General features: G+C 41.2%; 2 protein-coding genes across 8 annotated transcripts in view; one reads left to right on the top strand and one right to left on the bottom strand.

The window, feature by feature from the left end:
• The window catches only part of daam1b (dishevelled associated activator of morphogenesis 1b), a 49,125-nt gene extending 34,775 nt beyond the window's left edge, over positions 1-14,350 (top strand). For 4 of the 5 annotated variants that reach the window (XM_085246863.1, XM_085246865.1, XM_085246866.1 and 1 more), the window contains exons 4-26: positions 2,010-2,081; positions 2,348-2,442; positions 3,089-3,422; positions 3,503-3,613; positions 3,725-3,828; positions 4,107-4,173; positions 4,260-4,377; positions 5,064-5,202; positions 5,404-5,462; positions 5,552-5,739; positions 6,929-7,228; positions 7,316-7,423; positions 8,295-8,324; positions 8,580-8,677; positions 8,776-8,860; positions 9,068-9,174; positions 9,872-9,960; positions 10,075-10,243; positions 10,427-10,534; positions 10,725-10,785; positions 10,872-11,003; positions 12,273-12,443; positions 12,916-14,350. In XM_085246863.1, the coding sequence (XP_085102989.1) occupies positions 2,010-2,081; positions 2,348-2,442; positions 3,089-3,422; positions 3,503-3,613; positions 3,725-3,828; positions 4,107-4,173; positions 4,260-4,377; positions 5,064-5,202; positions 5,404-5,462; positions 5,552-5,739; positions 6,929-7,228; positions 7,316-7,423; positions 8,295-8,324; positions 8,580-8,677; positions 8,776-8,860; positions 9,068-9,174; positions 9,872-9,960; positions 10,075-10,243; positions 10,427-10,534; positions 10,725-10,785; positions 10,872-11,003; positions 12,273-12,443; positions 12,916-13,128 (2,958 nt within the window). In that variant the 3' untranslated portion in view covers positions 13,129-14,350. The remainder of the gene's footprint in view (positions 1-2,009; positions 2,082-2,347; positions 2,443-3,088; positions 3,423-3,502; positions 3,614-3,724; positions 3,829-4,106; positions 4,174-4,259; positions 4,378-5,063; positions 5,203-5,403; positions 5,463-5,551; positions 5,740-6,928; positions 7,229-7,315; positions 7,424-8,294; positions 8,325-8,579; positions 8,678-8,775; positions 8,861-9,067; positions 9,175-9,871; positions 9,961-10,074; positions 10,244-10,426; positions 10,535-10,724; positions 10,786-10,871; positions 11,004-12,272; positions 12,444-12,915) is intronic. The other variant, XM_085246867.1, reaches the window with a different exon arrangement.
• Positions 14,351-14,407: 57 nt separating this feature from the next.
• On the bottom strand, positions 14,408-20,986 carry l3hypdh (trans-L-3-hydroxyproline dehydratase). Of its 3 annotated transcripts, none has more exons than XM_085246876.1 (6): positions 20,910-20,986; positions 18,311-18,795; positions 18,069-18,238; positions 17,513-17,635; positions 16,493-16,630; positions 14,408-15,323 (listed from the first exon to the last, which is right to left on the bottom strand). In XM_085246876.1, exons 2-6 carry the CDS (start codon positions 18,786-18,788, stop codon positions 15,198-15,200), a joined length of 1,035 nt encoding a protein of 344 aa, XP_085103002.1. In that variant the 5' UTR covers positions 18,789-18,795; positions 20,910-20,986; the 3' UTR covers positions 14,408-15,197. The 3 variants fall into 3 exon arrangements, with proteins under 3 accessions (XP_085103002.1, XP_085103005.1, XP_085103003.1); XM_085246879.1 differs by having other exon boundaries at positions 18,311-18,800; positions 20,910-20,968; XM_085246877.1 differs by lacking the exon at positions 20,910-20,986 and having other exon boundaries at positions 18,311-20,868.
• Between the last annotated feature and the right edge of the window lie 661 nt (positions 20,987-21,647).

The raw sequence follows: 21,647 nt of genomic DNA, 5'->3' as shown, positions 1-21,647 counted from the left end.
AGACAGCATCAACTAGTCAGTCACAACAAGGCAAGTGATGGAGAGTGCTGCATGCTCCTGCATCTACTGTGCCCCAGTTAGTGGCCTTATTTCAGTAGCATCACAGTGCACCTTAAAAATAAACCTCAGAATCGTTGCTTTACTTCTTTTGTGTTAAAGGGAAGTTGGGGGAGGATTTAGGTGAGTCAACCCTTTTTAAATGCAGTGTGGACCTACAGAATAAGGGTGAGGGAGGAGAGACAGAACAGACATCAATATTGCTGACTCTGCAGCAAACTTTGGCTCCAACTCAGATAAAAACTCACCATCAGAGATTCAGAGAGGAAGGGTGCGTGCGTGCGTGCGTGTGTGTGTGTGTGTGCGTGCGCATGCAGAGAAAAGAGGAAGCACTTAGTTGTCCAAAGCAAACAGGAAGGCTTCACTTCCACAGGTGCTTCTTTTGTATGTGAGCAGCGGGTGGGTGAGTGAGGGGGTGATAAGGAGGAAGATGGGTCATTATCGGGGCACTCAAAGCCCAAGTGATGAGGGTGCTCTTTTTCCACCAGTTGCTTCTTGGCTTCAGAAGTCAAGCTGGATGTGGAGGAGATAAGTCATTCAAAGCTTTAGCTGTTTAGTTTGGCCAGACACCTGAGCTGATGAAATCATGCTGTAGAGAATCAATCTGCTTCCTGTCTCTTGTCTTTTGTCCATTTTCTTCAAGGCTACATCATCTGCCAAGAAGATGATTTACTGATCTGGTTGTCAGCAAAGATTTTTTTTTTTTGTTGGGTTTCAGATTTTAACGTGAGGAAAAAAGAAAAGTTTAACTTCTAACTTCTTGAGTTCTGAAACGGGCTAACTATTAAATGCACAGTTTAAGATTTCGTAATGTGTCTCTGACCTTTATTTTTTTCAAATGTGAAAAAAAACAAACCCCTCAAAATACACTCCTAGCCTGTCATCATAACTCTAAATAAACTGTGGGTATTTTATATTTTGAAGACCGCTGACTTAGAAGTTAAAGGAGTAACTCTTTAAAATGTAAAAGTGGTCCCACCTCTGCGTCTCCTTCGCCTCTTCAAACTGACTGGACATTTTCCAGGACCCATCTGGTCAAGCTGGCACTGGTCTTGAGTGGAACAGCAGGATCAGTCCTTCCTGTCACAGCACAAACCTTGCAGACCAGCCAAGGCCCACAGTTTCGACCAAGAGCGGCCAAATCTCTACAGGCTCGCTTTATTAACCGACGCCCAATTAGTTTCTGATGGTCACAGTTCACTTGTGCCTAATGGAGCATGAGGTAAACTGAAAGCCAAGAAAGCTTTTATGTACATGCCAAGGTTAGCTTCAAGTCACTTTAACCTCAGTGCTTTAGTAGTCTTTTTAAGTCAAATATGAAATCATCTCAGAAGTGCCTAGCAAGTTTTTTGTTTTTTGTTTCCCTCCCCCTCCTTTAAACTTGCAATGCAAACGTGCCCGTGAGCAAGATTAATCTCACCATAAGTCAGGCCATGTCCTTAATCCACGGTTTAAACATGCATTTGCTAATCTCACGATTTTCTCAAGCAGCTGTGCACTCGTGTTTTGGCATTTTTCACCACCTCCTGAAACTTAGTGAAGCTCTGGAGGATAAAATAGCTTGAATATCTGTGTCGCCCTACTTTGAGCTCTCGATTCGTTTTTGGCTGGTGGCTATTTAAGCTCCAGTCCGTCTGTTCCCTGTCCATTTGTCTGTGTTTGTGTGCATCGTGTCTTTCAAAGCCAATCAATCTGAAAAGTGACGGAAAGAGGGGGAAAAAAATAATTTGCTTTGAAGTTAGACTTCAGGGTATTTGAACATGTGACATGAACCAAATAACTTTTCTTCTCATGTGAAATATGTCCTTCCAAACCACATTCTTATGTAACTTTGAAAAATGAAAATCATACCCAGTTAATATTTATGAGCTAATGCCTCATGTTTTCCTTCATTTTTATTTTCTTGTCTACTTTAATGACAGTGAAATGTATTTCATTTTTCTGTTTTTCAGGAACAAGAAGAAAACAAAAGTGCAACTAGCTGGCCAGAATATTACATTGATCAGCTCAATTCAATGGCAGCTGTAAGTAGTAACATGAGCGAGATGTCTTTTTTTTGAATTTACTAAATGGTCTTTTCTTTTATGTAATGTAGTGATGAGATATGATGACTTTTAAACATTTTGCACGTTTGTGGTGCTGAAATATCACGACCAGATTTTTACACTTTTTTTTTTTTTTTTTTCTCCTTATTGACATTTGTTTTGTTTTTTGTGACCTGTTTATCATTAAGAAAATTAACTTTATTTTGGCCTCAGATCTTTATGATGTTCAATCTTTTGCTGAACAGAGAAAGACGCTCCTCGCTCTGGAGAAAGAGGATGAGGAGGAGAGGAACAAAACTATAGAGAACTTGAAGACGGCTCTGAGAACCCAACCTATGAGGTGACCAAAAAGTTTAGAACAGCAAATAAATACACTCACATCCACATTAAAAACTATGGCAGATCCTAGGGATGAAAAACAAATGAACACATTAAATTATAACAGCTTGTGGTATAGAGCCTCAGTTTTAAGGCTACATGACTATCAGGTAAGTATCTGATGTTGCACACTACCAAGACGCAGTAAATAAACTGGAGGTCTGTAGCGTGCAAGCTGATAACTGTTGATATATTTTTCTTTTTCATGTGCCCAGATAGTTTATGTATCTAAACTCAGCCCCCCCCCCCCCCCCCCCCCTTTTTTAAATGTCACCTGTCATCATATCTCCTGTTATTAACCTCCATCGCTGCATCTGTCGCTCTTTTCAGCTCCTCATACTCGTATGGAAATGCACCCTTTAAAAATTGAACACCTGTAAAGGTTTTTCATTGATATAAAAGAACATTAAAGGAGATCCTCTCATTTTCAACACTTACTGAATATGAATTCATTGTACTGCAAGAATACACAAGGACACAAGGAACATTCACTGCAGTTTTAACCCAAAAACTTGGGTATTATCAATGCACTATACTTCTATGGTATAGTTAGTATTTCCTTAAGCGCTAAGATCATCTCTGTAAACCGCAATGACGTCTCTGTTCAGGTTTGTGACTCGATTTATTGATCTGGATGGCCTGACTTGTATCCTGAACTTCCTGAAAAGCATGGACTATGACACCACAGAATCACAGATCCACACGTCTCTCATCGGCTGCATCAAAGCTCTGATGAACAACTCGCAGGGCCGCGCCCACGTCCTCGCTCACTCCGAGAGCATCAACATCATCGCCCAGAGCCTGGCCACAGAAAACATTAAGACAAAGGTGGCGGTCTTGGAGATCATGGGTGCTGTATGTCTGGTGCCTGGCGGGCACAAAAAAATCCTGGAGTCAATGCTGCATTACCAGCGTTTCGCCTGCGAGAGGACACGCTTCCAGGTGGGTGGGAGGCGTAAAGCAATTTAAAAGCAACATTGCTTGAAAGTATTAATCATCTGTAATGGATTTTCATCTCTCAGACACTTGTAAATGATCTGGACCGGAGTACGGGGCGGTACAGAGATGAGGTCAGCTTGAAAACAGCCATCATGTCCTTTATTAATGCTGTGCTGAGTCAAGGAGCTGAAGAGGTAATATATACTGTTTTCATGCATCTTTTCACACAGGAGTCACTTATTCAAGAGGCTCTTTAAAGCACTGCTTGCATCAGTATCTTACTGCTGTTTTTCCCCCCGTTTTAGACTAGTTTGGAATTCCGTATTCACCTCCGATATGAATTTCTTATGCTGGGGATCCAACCTGTGATCGATAAGCTACATTCTCATGAAAATGCCACGTTAGACAGGTGAGGTGCAACTTCACTTTAAAACATAATCTCTTCCAAAGTGGTGTCTGTAAACATTTACAGATCAGTTGAACAGCTAAAGAAGTACACAAGCACACATACTGTGAGTCAAAACCTCGGCTTTAAACTCTACACATTATCCTGGAACTCTACCCCCAACAACAACAACACAGTAGATTTCAAAGTCTTTCCAACTAATGCGTGTCAACATTAATACTCTGATCTTTCTAAGCTGTAAGTGTGCGAGTTCATCACTTAATTCTCTGTGACACTTTCAGGCATTTAGACTACTTTGAGATGCTGCGGAATGATGATGAGCTGGCTGTGTCAAAACGTTTTGAGTCGGTAAGGAAAAGAAACATCTCTCCCTTACTCATCATGTGAGGAACAAATGTTTATTCATTTGGGGTTTTTTTATGCTTCTTATCCAGGTACATGTAGACACCAAAAGTGCCACGCAAGTTTTTGATCTCATCCGGAAGAAGATGAGCCACACTGATGCATATCCGCACTTTATGTCTGTCCTGCATCACTGTCTGCTCATGCCACGTAAGTTTAGTTGTTTGTGACTGGACAAACAGGCTTGATAAATATTATATAATAAGAATGTTGACTTTGTCCTGATTAGTCAGTCCAGAAGGTGGATTAGCACATTCCCAGCCAAACTAAAGCTGTATTCATTCAGACGCTAATATTTAGTTCCGTAACTATTTTCCCTACCTCTCACTTTCAATGGATTTGAAGTGAAAGAGCCACTAAAGACACGACTGCGCGAGGCTTTTTGCTTTAACTCTCACTCCTCTATTCTGTGTTTTTCAGGCATTTTTTTTGAAGAAATGAAAATGGGAGTGAGCCGCAACCAGTGATGTGGTTTCACCCCAGTGTTAGCAATAATCTGCAAACTTAGGAAGGAAAAATAAAACAATTATATATTAAATTTGATGCAGTGCACTTTTAATTTCCACAGTAAAGTATAACAGCAGTACCGCATGTTGTGCACTGTGAGTTTATAAGGCACCAGTTAACATCTTGTCCCCATATGACTGATGAAATTTCACCAATCAGTAAGAAATAAATTTGTCATCTTGTTGTAGCCTTTAATTATTTTGCCTCCTTTAGGCTATCTAACCACTGTGGATCCAAGTGTAATCAGTATTTTCTCCGATAACACTGAATGGAAGAAACATGAGTAATGGGAAATTTGCTTTCTTTGCTCTCTTTCTTTCCGTGTCCAGACAAGAGAAGTGGAAACACTGTACAGTACTGGCTGCTATTGGACCGCATCGTCCAGCAGATGGTCTTGCAGAATGATAAAGGTCATGACCCTGACGTCACACCACTGGAGAATTTTAACGTGAAGAATGTTGTCCGGATGTGAGTGCACCGATTTTCCTCTGCACAGACGGACACGTAAACATGGAACGGATTGAAGAATGTAGAACAGGGCTGAAGTAGAAATCCATGTGTTTGACAGCGTTGGTTCAAAAATAGCTCCCCTTTTATGTTCAGAAAAACAATCAGTGAAGTCGTTCGCGGAGATGCTGTAAGTAATTACGTGTGTCATTCTCTCTGCAGGCTGGTCAATGAAAATGAGGTCAAACAGTGGAAGGAGCAGGCAGAGAAAATGAGAAAAGGTGTGTGCGATTATAAATGCAATGGGACAATTTTCTTACCAATGAAAATCACGTTTTAATAAAATCTTGCTTTAATTTCCCCATCACAGAGCACCATGAGCTGCAACAGAAGTTTGAGAAGAAGGAGCGTGAATGTGACGCCAAGACCCAGGAGAAAGAGGACATGATGCAGACTCTCAACAAGATGAAAGAGAAGCTGGAAAAAGAGAGCAACGAGCAGAAAAATGTCAAACAGCAAGTGGCTGAACTCACCGCACGACTGCATGAGCTCAGCACCGTATGTTTCCCTTTAAAGTACTTTGCAATTACAATTACCTTCAAATGAAAACCTTAATGAGTAGGATGATGGACTCTGACAGCCAGCGGCGGTCCAGAATAATCATATGACCTAATCTAAGAAGTTAGGAGTAGTCCTTTAGATATCACAATGTGATCTAAATTTATTAAAACCTCAAAATTAAGCAGTTTAAGTTTTTTTTGTTTTTTTTTCTAGATGAAAAGCAGAAATGAAAAAATGAACCATTTTTAACTTCTGTCTGATTAAAGGTCAGGTTGAAGGGAACACTTCTGTTTATTTTCATATATTTCATATATACTGTTACTGTGGCCCTGAGTTCAAACACATGCAAGCCCACAAATTACAATGGAAATTGAGTAAAACATAAAAGAAATAGAAAATGTTCACAAAAAACCTTATAAAACAAAAGTGTTTTCGGGGTGACAACAATGTGACAGAACAGCTCTCGAGGGGACAAGCTACTGAATGACTAATAGCAATCACCTATCTATGCATGAGTCATGCGATTAAAATGCACATTACCCGCATCTTTTTGTTCCTCACAACGATGAAAACTGTTAAGAAAAAAAAACAGAGCTTCCTGTCATTTCTACAGTTTTTATGTCACATTGTTGTCTCCCTAAAAACATGTCCTTTGTATTTTGTGTGCTTTTGCAGTGTTTTTCTATTTGCTGGCATTTTCATAAGTCCAAGTGCGTTTAACCTCTCACGGCCAACATAGAATGCTGATAAAAGAAGATGACAGCCGATGGTTTTGAGAATCCATTTCAGCTAATGTGCCCCTTTTCTGCTGGACTATAATCAGAATTCAGAAAGCACCCAAGACCAGGAATCTTGTTTCCTGTCTATAGTGACTGCAAGTCTACTGAAATGGCACAAAACTCTCATAAAAACTGTGTTGTTGAAGGCCAAATGTAGGTTTAAGAAACTAATAATACACATCTACCTTACTTGAGAAAGAAACTCATGAAATTAGGAAAACCTTTTGCTTTATGATAACAAAAATTAGACTTTTAGACTGGTATCGTTTTAATTATGAATCAGTGTGGTATGGTTTGTGTTGAAAAAAGCATAAAAATTCTTTTTGTAGTTACAATTCCATTGAATGTGCAGCAATACTCTTTCCATGAGAATTGAACCCCTCTTGTGTTCCCATGTGTCTCTGCAGAGGCAGGCAGCTGTTGTTCCTGGCGGCCCTCCTGTTGCCCCCGGCCCCCCTGGCGGCCCGGTGCCTCAACCAGGCTTTGCAGGAATAGCCCCACCTCCTCCACCACCTCCTGGTGGTATGATGCCTCCTCCGCCACCCCCACCGCCTCCGCCAGGTGGCCCTCCACCTCCCCCTGGGCTCCCGCCCATTGGAGGTATCCCTCCACCACCAGGAGCGCCCCTGGGATCATCGCTGAAGAAGAAGAACATTCCTCAGCCATCCAACCCTCTCAAGTCCTTCAACTGGTCCAAGTTAGCTGAGGTATGAAGAGCAGAGGCACAGGAGGCCTCCAGATATTCCTGCTCTTTGTTAAAATTTGACATATAAGATGTCTTATTTTCCTCTCAGAATAAGCTGGAGGGTACGGTCTGGATGGAGGTGGATGATGCCAAGGTTTTCAAAGTGCTGGATTTAGATGACATTGAAAAAACCTTCTCAGCCTATCAGAGGCAGCAGGTACTGAGAATGATGTAGTTCACCTTTCAGTCTCACCACATGTTGCTATGTTGTCTATCATTAGATAAGGCCAAGGGTAGATATGTGGGTTTGGGGTGGGCAGAGGGTTCAGTTTGCTTGCAGTTTTTTTTGGGATTTAGACTTGGCTGCTGTTCAGTTCCTTGGATTTTTTTTACTAAATTTATTATTTATTTTTTTTACTGTTGTACAACTTTTCTTTCCTAAGCACAGTTTGGTCATGGGGAAGAGGTCAGATCAATAAAAACAGGAGAAAGGAGATATTTTGAGATACACTTGGCAGTTAATTAGATTCCAGACTTTCATGCTTGAATGATTTTAAACTCCTCACATTTCAAATGGAACGTTTTTTCTTTTTTTTTCCTAATGGTTTAGATCATTCTGCCACATGTGATTGAAAATGCATGAGTGCGCTGCTCACAATCAGCTGTTCCTTTTTTCTTTCAGTTTGCAACTGATGTAGTTTCTAGAAATTCATAATCGGTAGTTTCTGGATTAGAAGGGCATGTCTTTTTAAAGATGAAACTGCAGACAGCCCAGTATATAAAATGTGATCTAACGCATGTTGAATCCACACACATTAAAAAAAACAAAACAAAAATGTGCATTTTAGATACTCAGCATCAGCCTGATCAGTTTAATGATTAGTTATGTGCACAGCATGTGAAGAACAAGCATGTAGTGATAATCTGAACAGCCACTTACAGTATGTCTTACTATGCTCACGTCATTGCTGATCCATTGTCATTGAAGTGCTGAATGATTCATTTGTTCTTATGGGCTGCAATCACATAACTGCTTTACTTATTCTAATGAGTGCTTACATCTTCCCTGCTTCTTGCCTGCATTTTAGGACTTCTTAATGATCAATAACAGCAAACAGGTGAGTGCACTTACAGTACAGTAGTTTCTACAGTCACTCTTTGTTCATATATTTGGCGTCAGCTGTCTTGTCGTGTTTGTGTGTTCTCGTGAATTCCACAGCCACTCTCTCTCCTTTCAAATGTGTTTTAAGCTCTCCTTCGGGATGCTGGCACATGTGTCATCCAGTCCTAATTGTTATGCGTTTGTCTGTGACTGTAACTGAAACAAAATGTGAGCTTCATGCTTTCTAACCTCTTAATCACTGTGCTAACAGAAAGAGGCGGAAGACGACACGCTGGGCTCCAAAAAAGTCAAGGAGCTGTCAGTGATTGATGGCCGTCGAGCTCAAAACTGTAACATCCTGCTCTCACGGTAAGTTCAGTTCAGGATTTTTTAAAAAAAAATAAAAAAAACAAAAAAAACCCAGACACAGCAAGATGTTATTATATTCTATCTGTTGTGCACTGCAGACTGAAGCTTTCAAATGATGAGATTAAGAGAGCCATCCTAACCATGGACGAACAGGAGGACCTTCCCAAAGACATGCTGGAGCAGGTACGGCTTTCATGCAAACATAAAACAGCTGTGCTTTCATTAATGCACGTCAGTTTAAATCACAAGTAGTTAAGAAGTGAGCGGCAAACGTCATGCACCTTGGAGCGAGAGACAGTGGAAGCAGAGATTCAGGCATGTTCACTGACGACAAAAAGCAGAGGTGTCTGAGTATTCGATATAATGAAAAGTCTTTTCCTTGTCCTTTAGTTGCTGAAGTTTGTCCCAGAGAAGAGCGATGTGGATCTCCTCGAGGAGCATAAACATGAGCTCGATCGAATGGCCAAACCCGACCGCTTCCTTTACGAGATGAGCAGGTGAGTTTCTCTTTATGTGCAGCGTATTATTTCACTGTTTACCAGCTGATAACCACAGAGCTGACAGCATCAGGGCAGAGCAGCTCAGATCTGCTGACAAACAATAGTCTTTGTTTCCTCTTGGTCTGAGTAGATAAACCCAGTGACACATGGTTTTCTACTTGACGGGAACAATAGCCGTCTGTGTGAAACACTGTTTTGGAGAAAGTGAGCCGATAATTTAATAACTTTTATTGCAGTTTTGCAAATAAAGTCATGTAAGACAAAAGAAAGGAGTGTGGTCACCAGCAAAGGTCAGGTCGCTGGTGGGTGAGATCCTGCAGCATAGCAACAGCAGAAATGTATGTAAAGGAAGAATCACACAGTCCGTTTTGTCTTGTTTCCTCTAAGAAGTGCCGCTGTAGTTTCCAGTTTGTCGTCTTACAGGCTGGACTGGAAGACAGATGCCACTGTGGTATTCATTAAGTGCACAGACTGTGCTTTTATAGGTTTAAATCATAAACACAGCCAAAAATAAGCTTCAGTACCACAACTAAAACTTTGATATGCTTATATAAAACTTATATAGTGTGGCGATTTAAGTGCAATGTTCATGATTGTGGCTTTTGTCTACATTTGTGGATTTCCCTGTTTATAATTTATTATTTGTATCTTTTTCTCCTTCTTCTCTGACACGTTATTTCCATCCTCGGTCCAGAATAAACCATTACCAGCAGAGGCTGCAGTCTTTGTACTTTAAGAAGAAGTTTGCAGAGAGGATAGCTGAGATCAAACCCAAAGTTGAAGGTGGGAAATATGTGCTTTATACAATAAAAATGATATCTCAAATATGATTGCTATGATTTATCCAAAGCAAACATATTTATATCTCCAACTTTGTCCATTTTCCTGCTGCTTTAGCGCTGGGTAAGGCGTCTAAGGAGGTTTTAAACAGCAGAAACCTGAAGCAGCTGTTGGAGGTGGTGCTAGCATTTGGAAACTATATGAACAAAGGTCAAAGGGGCAATGCTTATGGCTTCAAGGTGTCTTCACTCAACAAGATCGCAGATACTAAATCCAGTATCGACAAGTAAGAACATTTTTCAACAGTGGTATTAAAACTTTGCAGGCAGCAGTAGCAAGAATGGCATGCGGTGTATAAAAGTCACATCTGGGAATATTATAGTGATGAAATTTCACCATATTCATATCTGAAAGTCCATCATGAAAGCCCTATATTGCACATTTGACACATTTTGCTGTGTGTTTGCAGAAACATTACTCTGCTGCACTATCTGATCACCATCCTGGAGAAGAAATATCCCAAAGTCCTGAAGTTCCAGGAGGACCTGCAGAGTATCTCAGAGGCAGCCAAAGTCAAGTAAAGGCCGGGAGCAGTGATTCCCAAGTGTTTTCCTAATTTTTGTTTGTAAAATATGCCACCAATTGTGGTTCAATTGTTGGCATATAAAGAGAGTTTCTGTAAAGGGTGAATCATCTGCATGGGGAACCTCATTTTCAGCTACTTCCTTTTTAAGTGAATGGTGATGACCTTTCTTTCTTCCACGCAGTATGACGGAGCTGGAAAAAGATATCGGCAACCTGCGCAGTGGATTAAAAAGTGTAGAGAGCGTAAGTCATGGATATTTATTTGCAAACTCAGCAGAGCTCTTCTTTATGTTCTCTTTCTAATTGCTCCTTTTGATTTCCACTTGCAGGAACTGGAATACCAGAAGAAAGGGCCGCAGGAGCCAGGTGACAAGTTTGTGTCGGTGGTGAGCCAGTTCATCACCGTGGCCAGCTTCAGCTTCACTGATGTCGAGGACTCTCTCATCGAGGCCAAAGAACTGGTGAGTCATTCGGCCTGTGTGGTTTCTCCAGAAAACCCGAGGGTGTGCACGTGCGTTTGAGCAGACCGGACAGTGTCGCAGTCGCCTGCAGACACAGGCGCTGAAAGCTTGCATCCCATTTCCTCTCCATGCAGCTGTTTCTACAAGCCTTACTGACCCCGCCAGGGACCTTTCTAGGAAAGCGACCAGCAGGAGAAGCGTTTCGGCTTCCTGCTGCAGTGCCACCGACACTTTATTGTGCGGCCTGCTTGTCGCCATGTGTGAGGGCCAAGAGTGCAAACAGGAACATAGGCTTTAATATTATTTCACACTGTGGACATCAGATTACACCTGCCAACTTTAAGATGTCACTTTATGTTGTGCAAACAGAATCACAGCATCGAAGCAAACGAAGACAAAGCAAATGTGGATTTTATGGGGACTAAACTCCACTACCAGCAGAAACCTGAACATGTTCACATTTCAAAGGGCCGTTTGACACGCTAACATGGGATTTATGTGTCTGTCTTCCTGAATGGCAGGAAGAGGTGTTTTTTCTTTATTATTTTTATATGTCCCACAGTGTGTGCCACATTGACATGAGGACTCAGCTGGTGACATGGGAACCATTAGTTGCTGTTAATCATTTACAGTATGCCACGGTTAAATATTTGAATGTTTACAGCGGCCTTCTGTACTCACGACTGGGAGCCAGATAACCTCGTGACCCTCTAAGTGGGTCACTGCATCAGCTCTGTGCATATAAACAAAACAAAAGCAGAAAAAGGTGACTGTGAAATAGAGTTTATTGATTGTTGCTGTGAGGAAGTTGAAAAGAAATGTATTCTTTTTTTTTTTCTTTCTAATGGGGGAAAAACAAACTTCAGCATCTTTTCAGCTCATAGTTTCCCTGTCTATGCCATAACTGCTGTTAGCGGTCACATTTTTTGAAGCTGTATCTTCCCAGCATGATCTTGCATCTGGATGTTCTTTTTTTTTTTTTTTTTTTTTTTTTTTTTTTTTTTTTATTGTGAAAAATACCCAACAAGCACATTGCCTTAATTTGAGCTCTGGCTCCAGTCTCTGACCTCAGCTGCAATCAGTAGCCGGTGAGATCTGGATGAACACGGGCTTCAAAGCCCGACCACTCCTGCCCTGCTCTGGTTTCAAAGAGCTGGGGCCGAATGACTCTCCTGTAAAGCAGTCAAAGATGGAATAAAACGCGGTTCTGCTGCGTCCTGCTGTAAATCTAATCCCGTGTGCCCCCTCCTCTTCTCTTTGGTCCCGCAGTTCCTGAGGGCAGTAAAGCACTTTGGTGAGGATGCCAGTAAGATGCAGCCAGATGAGTTCTTTGGCATCTTCGACCAGTTCCTGCAATCGTTCACAGAGGCTCAGCAGGAGAACGAGAACATACGAAAACGAAAGGAAGAGGAGGAACGCAGGGCCAAAGTAGAAGCTCAGGTATGCGACTGATCTCTCTTTTCATCCCCTGAGATTCTCAGTAGAGCTATAGCTGCTATTAAACACTTATTTAGCACCTTTAATTTATTAAATACTACAATGCCTTCATTTAGCAAAAGTTACACAGTCATAGGAAATATATTTGATCTGTTTTCTGTCCTACGTGAGAAGATAGTATGACTCACATCTGTGCAGCTCATTAGGTCTGATTAGATTAGAGCTAAAAAATGGCTTCCTAACCTTTGATCAAAGGTGCCAGCATCTGCCCACTAACTCCTCTACAGCTCATTGCATTATACAGTGCATTGATATTATATAGTCAAATTGGATGTTATTACGTGACTGCTTCTCTGAGTCATAAATAAATAAAAACCAGGAGGGCTCAGATTCCCGTATCCAAGCAAAGCTAATAATGCTCTTATCCTCTCACCTCTTCAGATATTTAAATGACAGTTTTCATTTGTGTCCCCAGCTACGTGAGCAGAGGGAGAAGGAGCGAAAGGCCCGGAAAGCAAAAGCGAACGGAGAGGAGGATGGCGGTGAGTTTGATGACCTCGTGTCAGCGCTGCGGTCGGGCGAGGTCTTCGATAAGGACTTGTCCAAGATGAAACGTAACCGCAAGCGGATCAACAACCAGAACACAGACTCGGGCAGGGAGCGACCAGTCACAAAGCTGAACTTCTAAATGGGCTCGATCACTCGCAACCCCCTGCTCATCAGCCTCCCTCTGGGGTGAACTGACATCCACATTCCTCTTCACCCTCCTCCACTCCCACCCACCTCGGCTCGGGTGAACCACAGCATTGCGTCATCGCAGCAGGGCCACACACAGCACAACATGATTAGACCTCTCATCCTCTAAGATTTTGATAAGAAATAGAGCAGAAGCCAAAGGTTGATACTCTTGGACCAAACAAGAGGGTGGAAAAGAAATGTTTTAAGTCATGCTGGAGAAAGGTTTTCACGGGTGTTTTGACAGGATCCGTTCGGTGCCGTTTTTGTACGTGAATCTATGCACAGAGTGAAATGTGCATCTGGTCGAGTGTTTCCGAGGCTGGAAGCTCGATCAAAGCAAGAGGACTATTCCTCTAAATGGGGCCATTTTGTACAGACTGAGGTGTGCTGCTTTCACCTGCCTGGATTTTCCGAGAGATCATTTCTGGAGACTAGACCTAAGCTTCCTCTTGATGCTGCCGCTCTCTTGCAGTCACAGCCATCACAGGACTGAGAGACTGTGTTGTATAGATGGATGTGGTTTTAATTGCAAGTGACACAGCTGAGGGTCGTTTTTTTTTTTTTTTTTTTTTTTTTTTTGTGTATTCACCTTTTTTTGACGTGCATCACATATATATATAAATCTGATCACTGTATGTTTTTATTTGAACATTTTCCTGTTACGAGCTGGCCTTAACTCTGATTTGATTTTGTTTTGTTTCTTTGTTAAGTGGGTACTCTCAAAGGCCTTGGCCTGATCTGCAATTCTTAACAGGTGTGTGGACACTCGTGTCATACATTGCATACATCCATAGTATACAAGCGTGTGTGCTTGTTACACATGCACATAGGAATTCATAATGCTAAATACCATTGAAACCAACAATTAATGCAATACACTTGTCTTTCCCCTTTGAAGAGAGTGCCCTCCTTAAATGTTTTTTTATTATTTGAATAGATGAAATGTTTGCTCCATGCTGGCTGGATTTACACTGCATCAAATGAAAGGGCAGAAAAAAAAAATCTGCTCCACATGTGATGTTTTCATTCTTGTGGAAAACATCACATGTGGACGTGCGACGTTCCCCCTTCAGCCTTGTGACTCCATCCAGCCGACACCTCCACCGAACTTTTATAATTTAAACTGCCTTCCATTGTACAATGACCTAAAGATAATAAATGGGAGAAAACTACTGATGAGTTTGATTATTTAGTTTTTCAACACATGCACTTTCGCGCAGCATTGACTCTGGTTTTATAAAGTTGTTTATTGCTACTAAAAACCTTGAACAGGAAGTGGAAGCATCTTTTTTATGGCTGAATTTTAAACTCTAGAGGTAACCAGCATTGTGGCTCCATCTAGTGGTCAGTAAATGCAACAACATTTAATGTACACTCCATTTAATGTACACTTCAAATCATCAAAGCAAAAATCCCTTTTTACATTCAGTCATACACGATAACATATTTATGTTTATTATCATATACAATCAAAGTTCACTATCAAGAATATTTTAGTAGATATCTGAATGGCAGTACACTTCCATTTAGCTGTTCTTCAGATTTTATCTTTAGTTATAACCATCCATCCATTTTCTACTGCTTATCTGGGGCAGGGTCTAAGCAAAGCAAAGAAACCCAAACCTTCCTCTCTCTAACCCCTCGTCCAGCTCTCTTGGGGGGATGGTGAGGTGTTACCAAGCCAGATGAAGAAGAGTACCAGTGACTGAGCTCCTCACAGTCTCTAAGAGTTAGTTATGTACTTTGCTAATCTATTAAATATAATTTAGGACAATTTAAAGAGTCACAAGATGTATAATAGTTTTTGTTTTTCTTAAAACAGGTAAGGAAAACTATTTCTTCATTTACTACTCAGGTAAACCAGGCCAGAAGAAAATAAGGTCTTATTTTCTTCATTACAGATCCAAGTCTTGGCCACCTAAACATTTTCTATTCATAAAATGTGTTTTTGTCTTATTAAAAACCACCATATAACCTCTGTTTTAATTTGCTTTTGTATAGAAAACCTATACGTCTTGCTTACTTCAGCAGGAAACCATGTGTCAGCTTGTCATCTGCCTCCTGCACAAAGCGTGAAACTCCAGTGTAAAAAGCTCTGCCAGCAACTTCCACCACTACAGCCTTGAAGTCTCCACACTTGGTCTCCTGAGCATTAAGACAGAAACACAATAAATGCTTCAGATCATTCTATGATGAGCTGATTCAAAAGAATAATTCAATTCATATTTATTTATATAGCACCAAATCACAACAACAGTCACCTCAAGGCACTTTATATTGTAAGCTAAAGACCCCACAATAGTATAACATCTTGTATGTGAGGCGAAGGATTTTAAATTTGATTTTAAATTAACAGGGAGCCAATGTAGAGAAAACAGTCTGGGAGAAATGTGCTTTCTCTGTAGTTACTCTCGCTGCAGCACTTTAGATCAACTGAAGGCTTTTCAGGACATCCTGATAATAACCATCTTGTAGAAGTAGGAAATTAGAGGTCATCCAGGTCCTGCAGTTTTATTAATTGGTATGTTCTCTGGCTTCATGAACAGATAAAGTTGGGTATCATCTGCATAGCAGTGAAAAGCATGCTATGCCTTGAATTAATTTAACACTTGTGTGAAGATTAATCTCCATTTACATGAAGAAACTGTAGTCTCAAAACAAACTGGAGATATGATTCAAACCGCTGCAGTGCAGTACCTTTAATACCTGCAGCATCCTCTAATTACTGTAATAAAATCTTGTGGTCCATTGTCAGAAGCCTTAAGATCATTTGTAACCTTCACTAAAGCTGGCTCTGTGTTGTGATGAGGTCTGAAACCTGACTGAAACTAGAATAAACTATTCCTCTGCAGATGATATATGCAATGAGTAATTCTGACAGCAAGTAGTGATTTGTTTGCTGTCAGTCCACACATCAGCGCGCTGTGTTTTGATGTAAGAGAAACCCGGAGCATCTGCTTCATGGTGACTTCACTCTAAGACATTTAAATACAGGATTTCAAATCAGTATTTTAGAAACTGTCAACCTGAGGAGCCAAACAAAGCGATGTTATATTAAATTGCACCAAAATCCTACACTTAGGATTAAGTATTATTAACTGTATTACTGTTTAGAAACAAAACACACAAAACATGTCTTCTTTTTAACTTGGATTAATCCTGTACATTTCAATACATCGTAAATCCACTGCGCCATAACGTCTAAATATTTACTTATTCTTTTGGTCTTTTTACAAAATGCACTTCTTTCTTTTCCCACTCTTTGAACAAGAGGCGATCACCCTCATTCCACAAGAGAACAGAAATCGTGATACCTCAACAGCCTTTCCTGTGAACTGGGACCCAGTGGCTCCACTCTGGAACGTCCTGGTCTGGTTCAGCTGGATGAGACCTTTGTGATACTGAAGAGCTACTCGAGCCGTGACACCAGAACCAGTCGGGCTTCGGTCTACCTGAGAAGCACAATTTAAACCTCCTATTACATGAAGTTAAGGTGACACCAATGAACAAAACGCAGACCTTTTATTGTCTTTTGTATAATTCCAACACTTGAGCACTTAAAGAGGATTCAAATAATGGAAGTAAGGACAAAGACTTAAGAAGTGACAACAAATAATAAATGTCCCTAAACGCGTTTTCTTGCAATATGTCTTGTTTTTCTTTCATATTTCATCTGAACAGTTGCTGTGTTTGTCCATTTCATTTCTGATAAACTCTGCAGACTGCACAAATAAAAGACGATGTGACCACTTTACATAATGCTCATTACTCATTGTAAAAGGCCGATCTCCGGCACTGTCAAACTGCTGGCTGTGAGCACAGTCACAGCTGCTCTTCCTTGGCATTAATGGGTGTAGCTTCAGCTAATACAGCTGTTCCAAATTGTAATGTGACTTGTTAAATTGACCAGCTGTAGCACTTCCTGGAATCTGCAGCCCCTCTAAGACAAATGTGCTTAAGTGTACACTTAGAGCTACTTCAGGACTAAAGACTGTATTTAAAGTTGGATGTGGATTCAGGGCCTAAACAAAACAAACAAAAAAAGGTGCTAAGAAGTGCCTTATCTGCATTATTTTTAATGACCAGCAGGGGGACATTCCTCATTTTCCATCAAATTCTGCTGCTTTTGTCTCTCTTATGATCTCTTTAAACATATTTCTAAAAAGCTTAGGATTTCAATCAGTAGTTTGAAGTCTTTCTTGTTTATTTTTTATTTTTATTTTTTTATTGTAATCAATAAAACGTAGTAGACGCCTCTCACTATAGCGTTACCCACACCCACACTCAGGCTTCATGACAACGGTTTATCCTTCCACCAGCAGGAACTAACATACCTGAGCTTCAGCAAACACACAGATATTGGCGGTGGGTTCAGGGGAGTGATCGTCTTTCCCGTCTGTTAGTATGGTGCCATACAGGAAGGCCAGATCATCGCTGGCTGGATGATGCAACTTCACCTAAAGGATAATAAGAATAAGGTAGAAAAAGAAATCAGTTCACACTGTGGAATATGGTTGGGAGCATCGTGTCCAGATACTTTTGGGTGACATCAAGCTGAGAGGTCATGTAATGCTCAGATTTTTTGCTATAAGCTCTACAGGCATGCACTGCATCCCATATAAGTACTACCAGATGTTTCTTGTGCCCTCTAAAAATATCCTGTGCATACATTTGAGCCATAATTTGACAACACCCTAAAAGCAGATGTAATGAATAAAAAAAGAAGCTGCCAATTCAAAGCAGCTCTATATAAGATCAGGCCTACTTTTTCCCCTTTTTAAATTAAAGTATGGATTATTTAGACTTTTAGATTACTAGAAATTTAGCAAGTGATATTCTCACTGTCTGTGTAATAATGCTCTTTTTTTTAATTTCCTGTCAGCTGATCACCTGAGATTTGACAGCTCTGGTCACAGCTGTGGCTGCGTCGACAAGATCGCGAGTCCTGGACTTGGACACATCCAGACCAAACCTCTGGGCATTCACAAAGGCATAAAAGGCTCCTCCGTAGCTGATGTCAACCGTTACTTCACCAAACCCCTCCACCAACACTGTCACATCTGGTAAAAAATATTGAATTAGTCCTGGAGAACATTCAAATACCTGAGAACTATTACAGTCGTTTGTGCTACCTGTAGCAAATGCAAACGCTGGCACGCTGAGAAACCTCACTCCTCCTGTTTTCCCCTCAGAGTACTCAACAAAGGCCTTCACCAGGCCACAGGGACAGTGGATGTTCACTTGTGTCTCTGGCGACTTCGGCTCTTTCACTAGTTTGTAGTCCACAGCGAAGCGTCCCAGTGCGATGACGGCGTGGCCGCACATGGTGCTGTAGCCCTCGTTGTGCATGAACAGCACCGCCAGGTCGGCCTCGGGTAACTCGCTGTCCACGATCAGGGCCCCGTACATGTCGTAGTGTCCTCGCGGTTCATACATCAGCACCCTCCTGAGGTGGTCCAGATGTTCCCGGACGTAGCGACGTTTGGAAAGCACGCTGTCGCCTTTGACCTCTGGGTAGCCACTGAGGATGATCCGCAAAGGCTCTCCACCCGTGTGCATGTCGACCACAGACAGCTCGCCTCCCTCGTGAGGTGGAAGCTGCATTTCCATCTCAGCGCTGATCTCAGAAATCAAAACAATCCCTTGGGTTATAAACTCATTTATATTTTAATACACCTTTTTTTAAATGTAAACACTTGCATGGGAAAACTTTTGAGTCTGCCAGCAAGCTTTGTTTGGAAAATTATCCCTCAAATCAAAACATACATATGGAGCATCGGTAACAAATACATTTAAAACGATTTATAGCTCGGTGTCTGTGTCGCGTGTTTAGTTTATGAATGCTAAATTCTGCTTGAAGCCAAATTTGCTGAGTGATAATTCATCTGTAACATTGAGGCCACAAGATCAGCTAAAAAAGTAGGACCTTTGTCAGTTGATACCAGCTTGAAAATGAGCTTGAAAGTTAATATTTGGTATGACCGTCTTTATTCTTCAACACATCCTGAATTCTCTTAAACAACCTTTCTTGTCATTTCTTTAGGTAGACTTCAGGAATAGTTCTCCAGGCTTTTTGAAGGACATTCAAAGCTCTTCTTTCGTTCTTTGTGTCCGGGGATGAGCGTCCCAGTACGCACCGGCTCACTCCTGGTGGCTGCTTGTCGGGGCCTGGAGCCTGGGGCTCGCTCGGGCCCCTTCGGGGATGGGGTGCCCTCAGCCTCTCGGCCTGGAGCTCAGTCACCCTGGCACAGCTGGCCGCCGGCGGAGCTCACGGGCGCGTCACTGCAACCCCCCCCCTGGCTTCTGCTCCGCGGCTGCTGAGTGACCCCTCATCTGGGGCTCTCCTCAGCTCCTTCCGGGAGAGTGGCGCGGTTGCCCCTCCGTTGGTCTTCCTTGGTCTCTTGTGCTCTGGGGGTCTCTGGATGTCTGGAGCCTTGATCTCCTCCATACCTGCTTCATGCCCTGGAGGACGGGGCTGTGGCTCCCCACACCCTCTAGCAGATCATTACATGAAGGAACCTTTTAAATACAAGCACGCTCACGCTCACAGGTGTACAAACGGGTGCTCACAGACATACTGTAAACTATGTCTGATGAGGGTTCAGTACAGTAAATGGATCAGCTAAAAGGCCAGATCTAGCACTCAGGTAATGTGTCAGGCCATGTTGGATTTTTTCCATATTACTTAAGACATGACTTCCAGATATCATTCCTCTGCTGTAAATAGATGATGTGACAGACCTAAAAGTCTGTCCACTTGTCCAGTTTTTACAATTTAAAAAAAAAAAAAGAAAATACCGCACACCATGGTGAGCTATGCCAAGTTTTTGGCTAGTAGCTCTGTAAAAATACTATTCTATTTTACAGCTATTAAACTGTGTTATCTTTGGCATTTTTGTAGATTCAGCTAAACAAACGGGGACAAATTGTGGGGTTTTTTGTGACAGTCTGTCAGTAACAAAGTGGATAAAGATACTATTTAAAGTCGGCTCTTTGTTACTACTGGTTCATCAAAAGATGAACCAGTAGTAACCAGTAAGTACTAGTACAGTTATAGTAGTAGTGTCCTTTTTATGCTTGAGTGATTCACGTTAAGTGGCTTGACAAACAAAAACATTCCTCATAAAAACGAGTACAAAAAAAGCAGCCAATGTCCAAAAGAAAAGCTCTGAAAGACCCGAAAGAACTATTGCTCAACTTCTAAAAAGTACAAGAATAAGTCTTTGGAAGCATAAGAATGAGGAGGGGTTCAAGACTTTGCTGTATCTTCTATGATCAGTGTGGAAGCTGTTGAGCATCTAACTCCTGTAAATTATGTGTTTATTCATACTTTAGATCAAAACATTCGTTAACATTAAGAAATGTGAGGGTAGATGCAGTAAACATTGAACATGGATTCGCATTAAATTTGACAAAACAGGCACCAAGGCGAATGTTTTGCAGGCTGATCTGAGGTCATCGTAAAAATGATTTATGAGCAACAGTTTTGCTTATATTCGTTTTTGAAAGCAAACAGGGGTTTATAGTGGGAACTTTATTATTATCTTTCTCAAGACATGCTGTGCCGTGTTATTATTATACAAACTTTTCCCAGTTAAACGTTTGGATGCCTGCAGTAGGTATAACGGAGTGCATGCAGCGCAACTCTCCAGTAAAAGGCAGCAAAACCCCAGCGTTGACTTACACAACTGCAAAGAGGAAAAGAACTAAAGCGCTGGTAAGTTTACTTACCTGCTGTAACTTTTCTCTGTGCTCAGATCTCAAACTTGTGCAGCCCTCCTACTTTTTTTTCTTTTCTTTTCTCTCTGTGTTTCAGTTACACAAAGACACTGAAATGAAACATTAGTGCCACCCGCTGTTCTGGAGGGCTGCACGAAACAGCCTGCTAGTACTGTACACAGTTTTATATTCACACAGAGATGCAGACATATGTTTCTCTATATGTTATATAACCCTTCAAAAATAGGCTGAAACCGATTCAGTGTTTCTGATTAAAGATCGTATCCAGGAGAAGTCCCCCCCCCCCCCCCCAAATAAAATAAAATAAATGAGGTTTTTTTAAAATAAATTTTAAAAAAGCGAAAATTCTTACATGTGTATTTATGTTCTGCACAGCAGTTGTAATACTTTATAATACGACCAGTTTATAAAGGTGTAATTCCCCTGTAATTAAATGCGGTTTCTTCGTATGTTATTTGAAGTTACATTGTAATTATATTTAGCTACAAATACTTTAGGTAGGTAGGATAAGAGCATCTCCTTTCCTCTAAAATAGCTGGAAGTTAGGCAAGTTTATGTCAATCCACAGCATGACCTGCACCTTGAAAAGTCCAGTGTTCTTATAATGTAAGAAATACTGTTTGTTTTTATGCCAAATTATCAAGAAATTACGCAGTACTTACAGCATAATTTGTGTCTCCTTGACTTGTTATCTCCATGTGGGCACCTACAATTAAGTATTTGTGATCT

Source organism: Mchenga conophoros, linkage group LG15 (assembly GCF_057382185.1).
Source record: "Mchenga conophoros isolate Kocher_MC1m ecotype Shallow Benthic linkage group LG15, M_conophoros_male_GT1.1, whole genome shotgun sequence".
Taxonomy (NCBI): domain Eukaryota; kingdom Metazoa; phylum Chordata; class Actinopteri; order Cichliformes; family Cichlidae; genus Mchenga; species Mchenga conophoros.
Note: the sequence above shows the minus strand (reverse complement) of the source record. Positions and strands in the feature narration are given on the sequence as shown.

Coding starts and splice junctions, on each gene's coding strand:
- l3hypdh (XM_085246876.1), bottom strand. CDS start 18,788: ATGGAAATGCAGCTTCCACCTCACGAGGGAGGCGAGCTGTCTGTGGTC. Junction 17,636..18,068: donor CCAGAGCTGTCAAATCTCAG/GTGATCAGCTGA, acceptor ATTATCCTTTAG/GTGAAGTTGCATCATCCAGC. Junction 15,324..16,492: donor TCACAGGAAAGGCTGTTGAG/GTATCACGATTT, acceptor CTTAATGCTCAG/GAGACCAAGTGTGGAGACTT.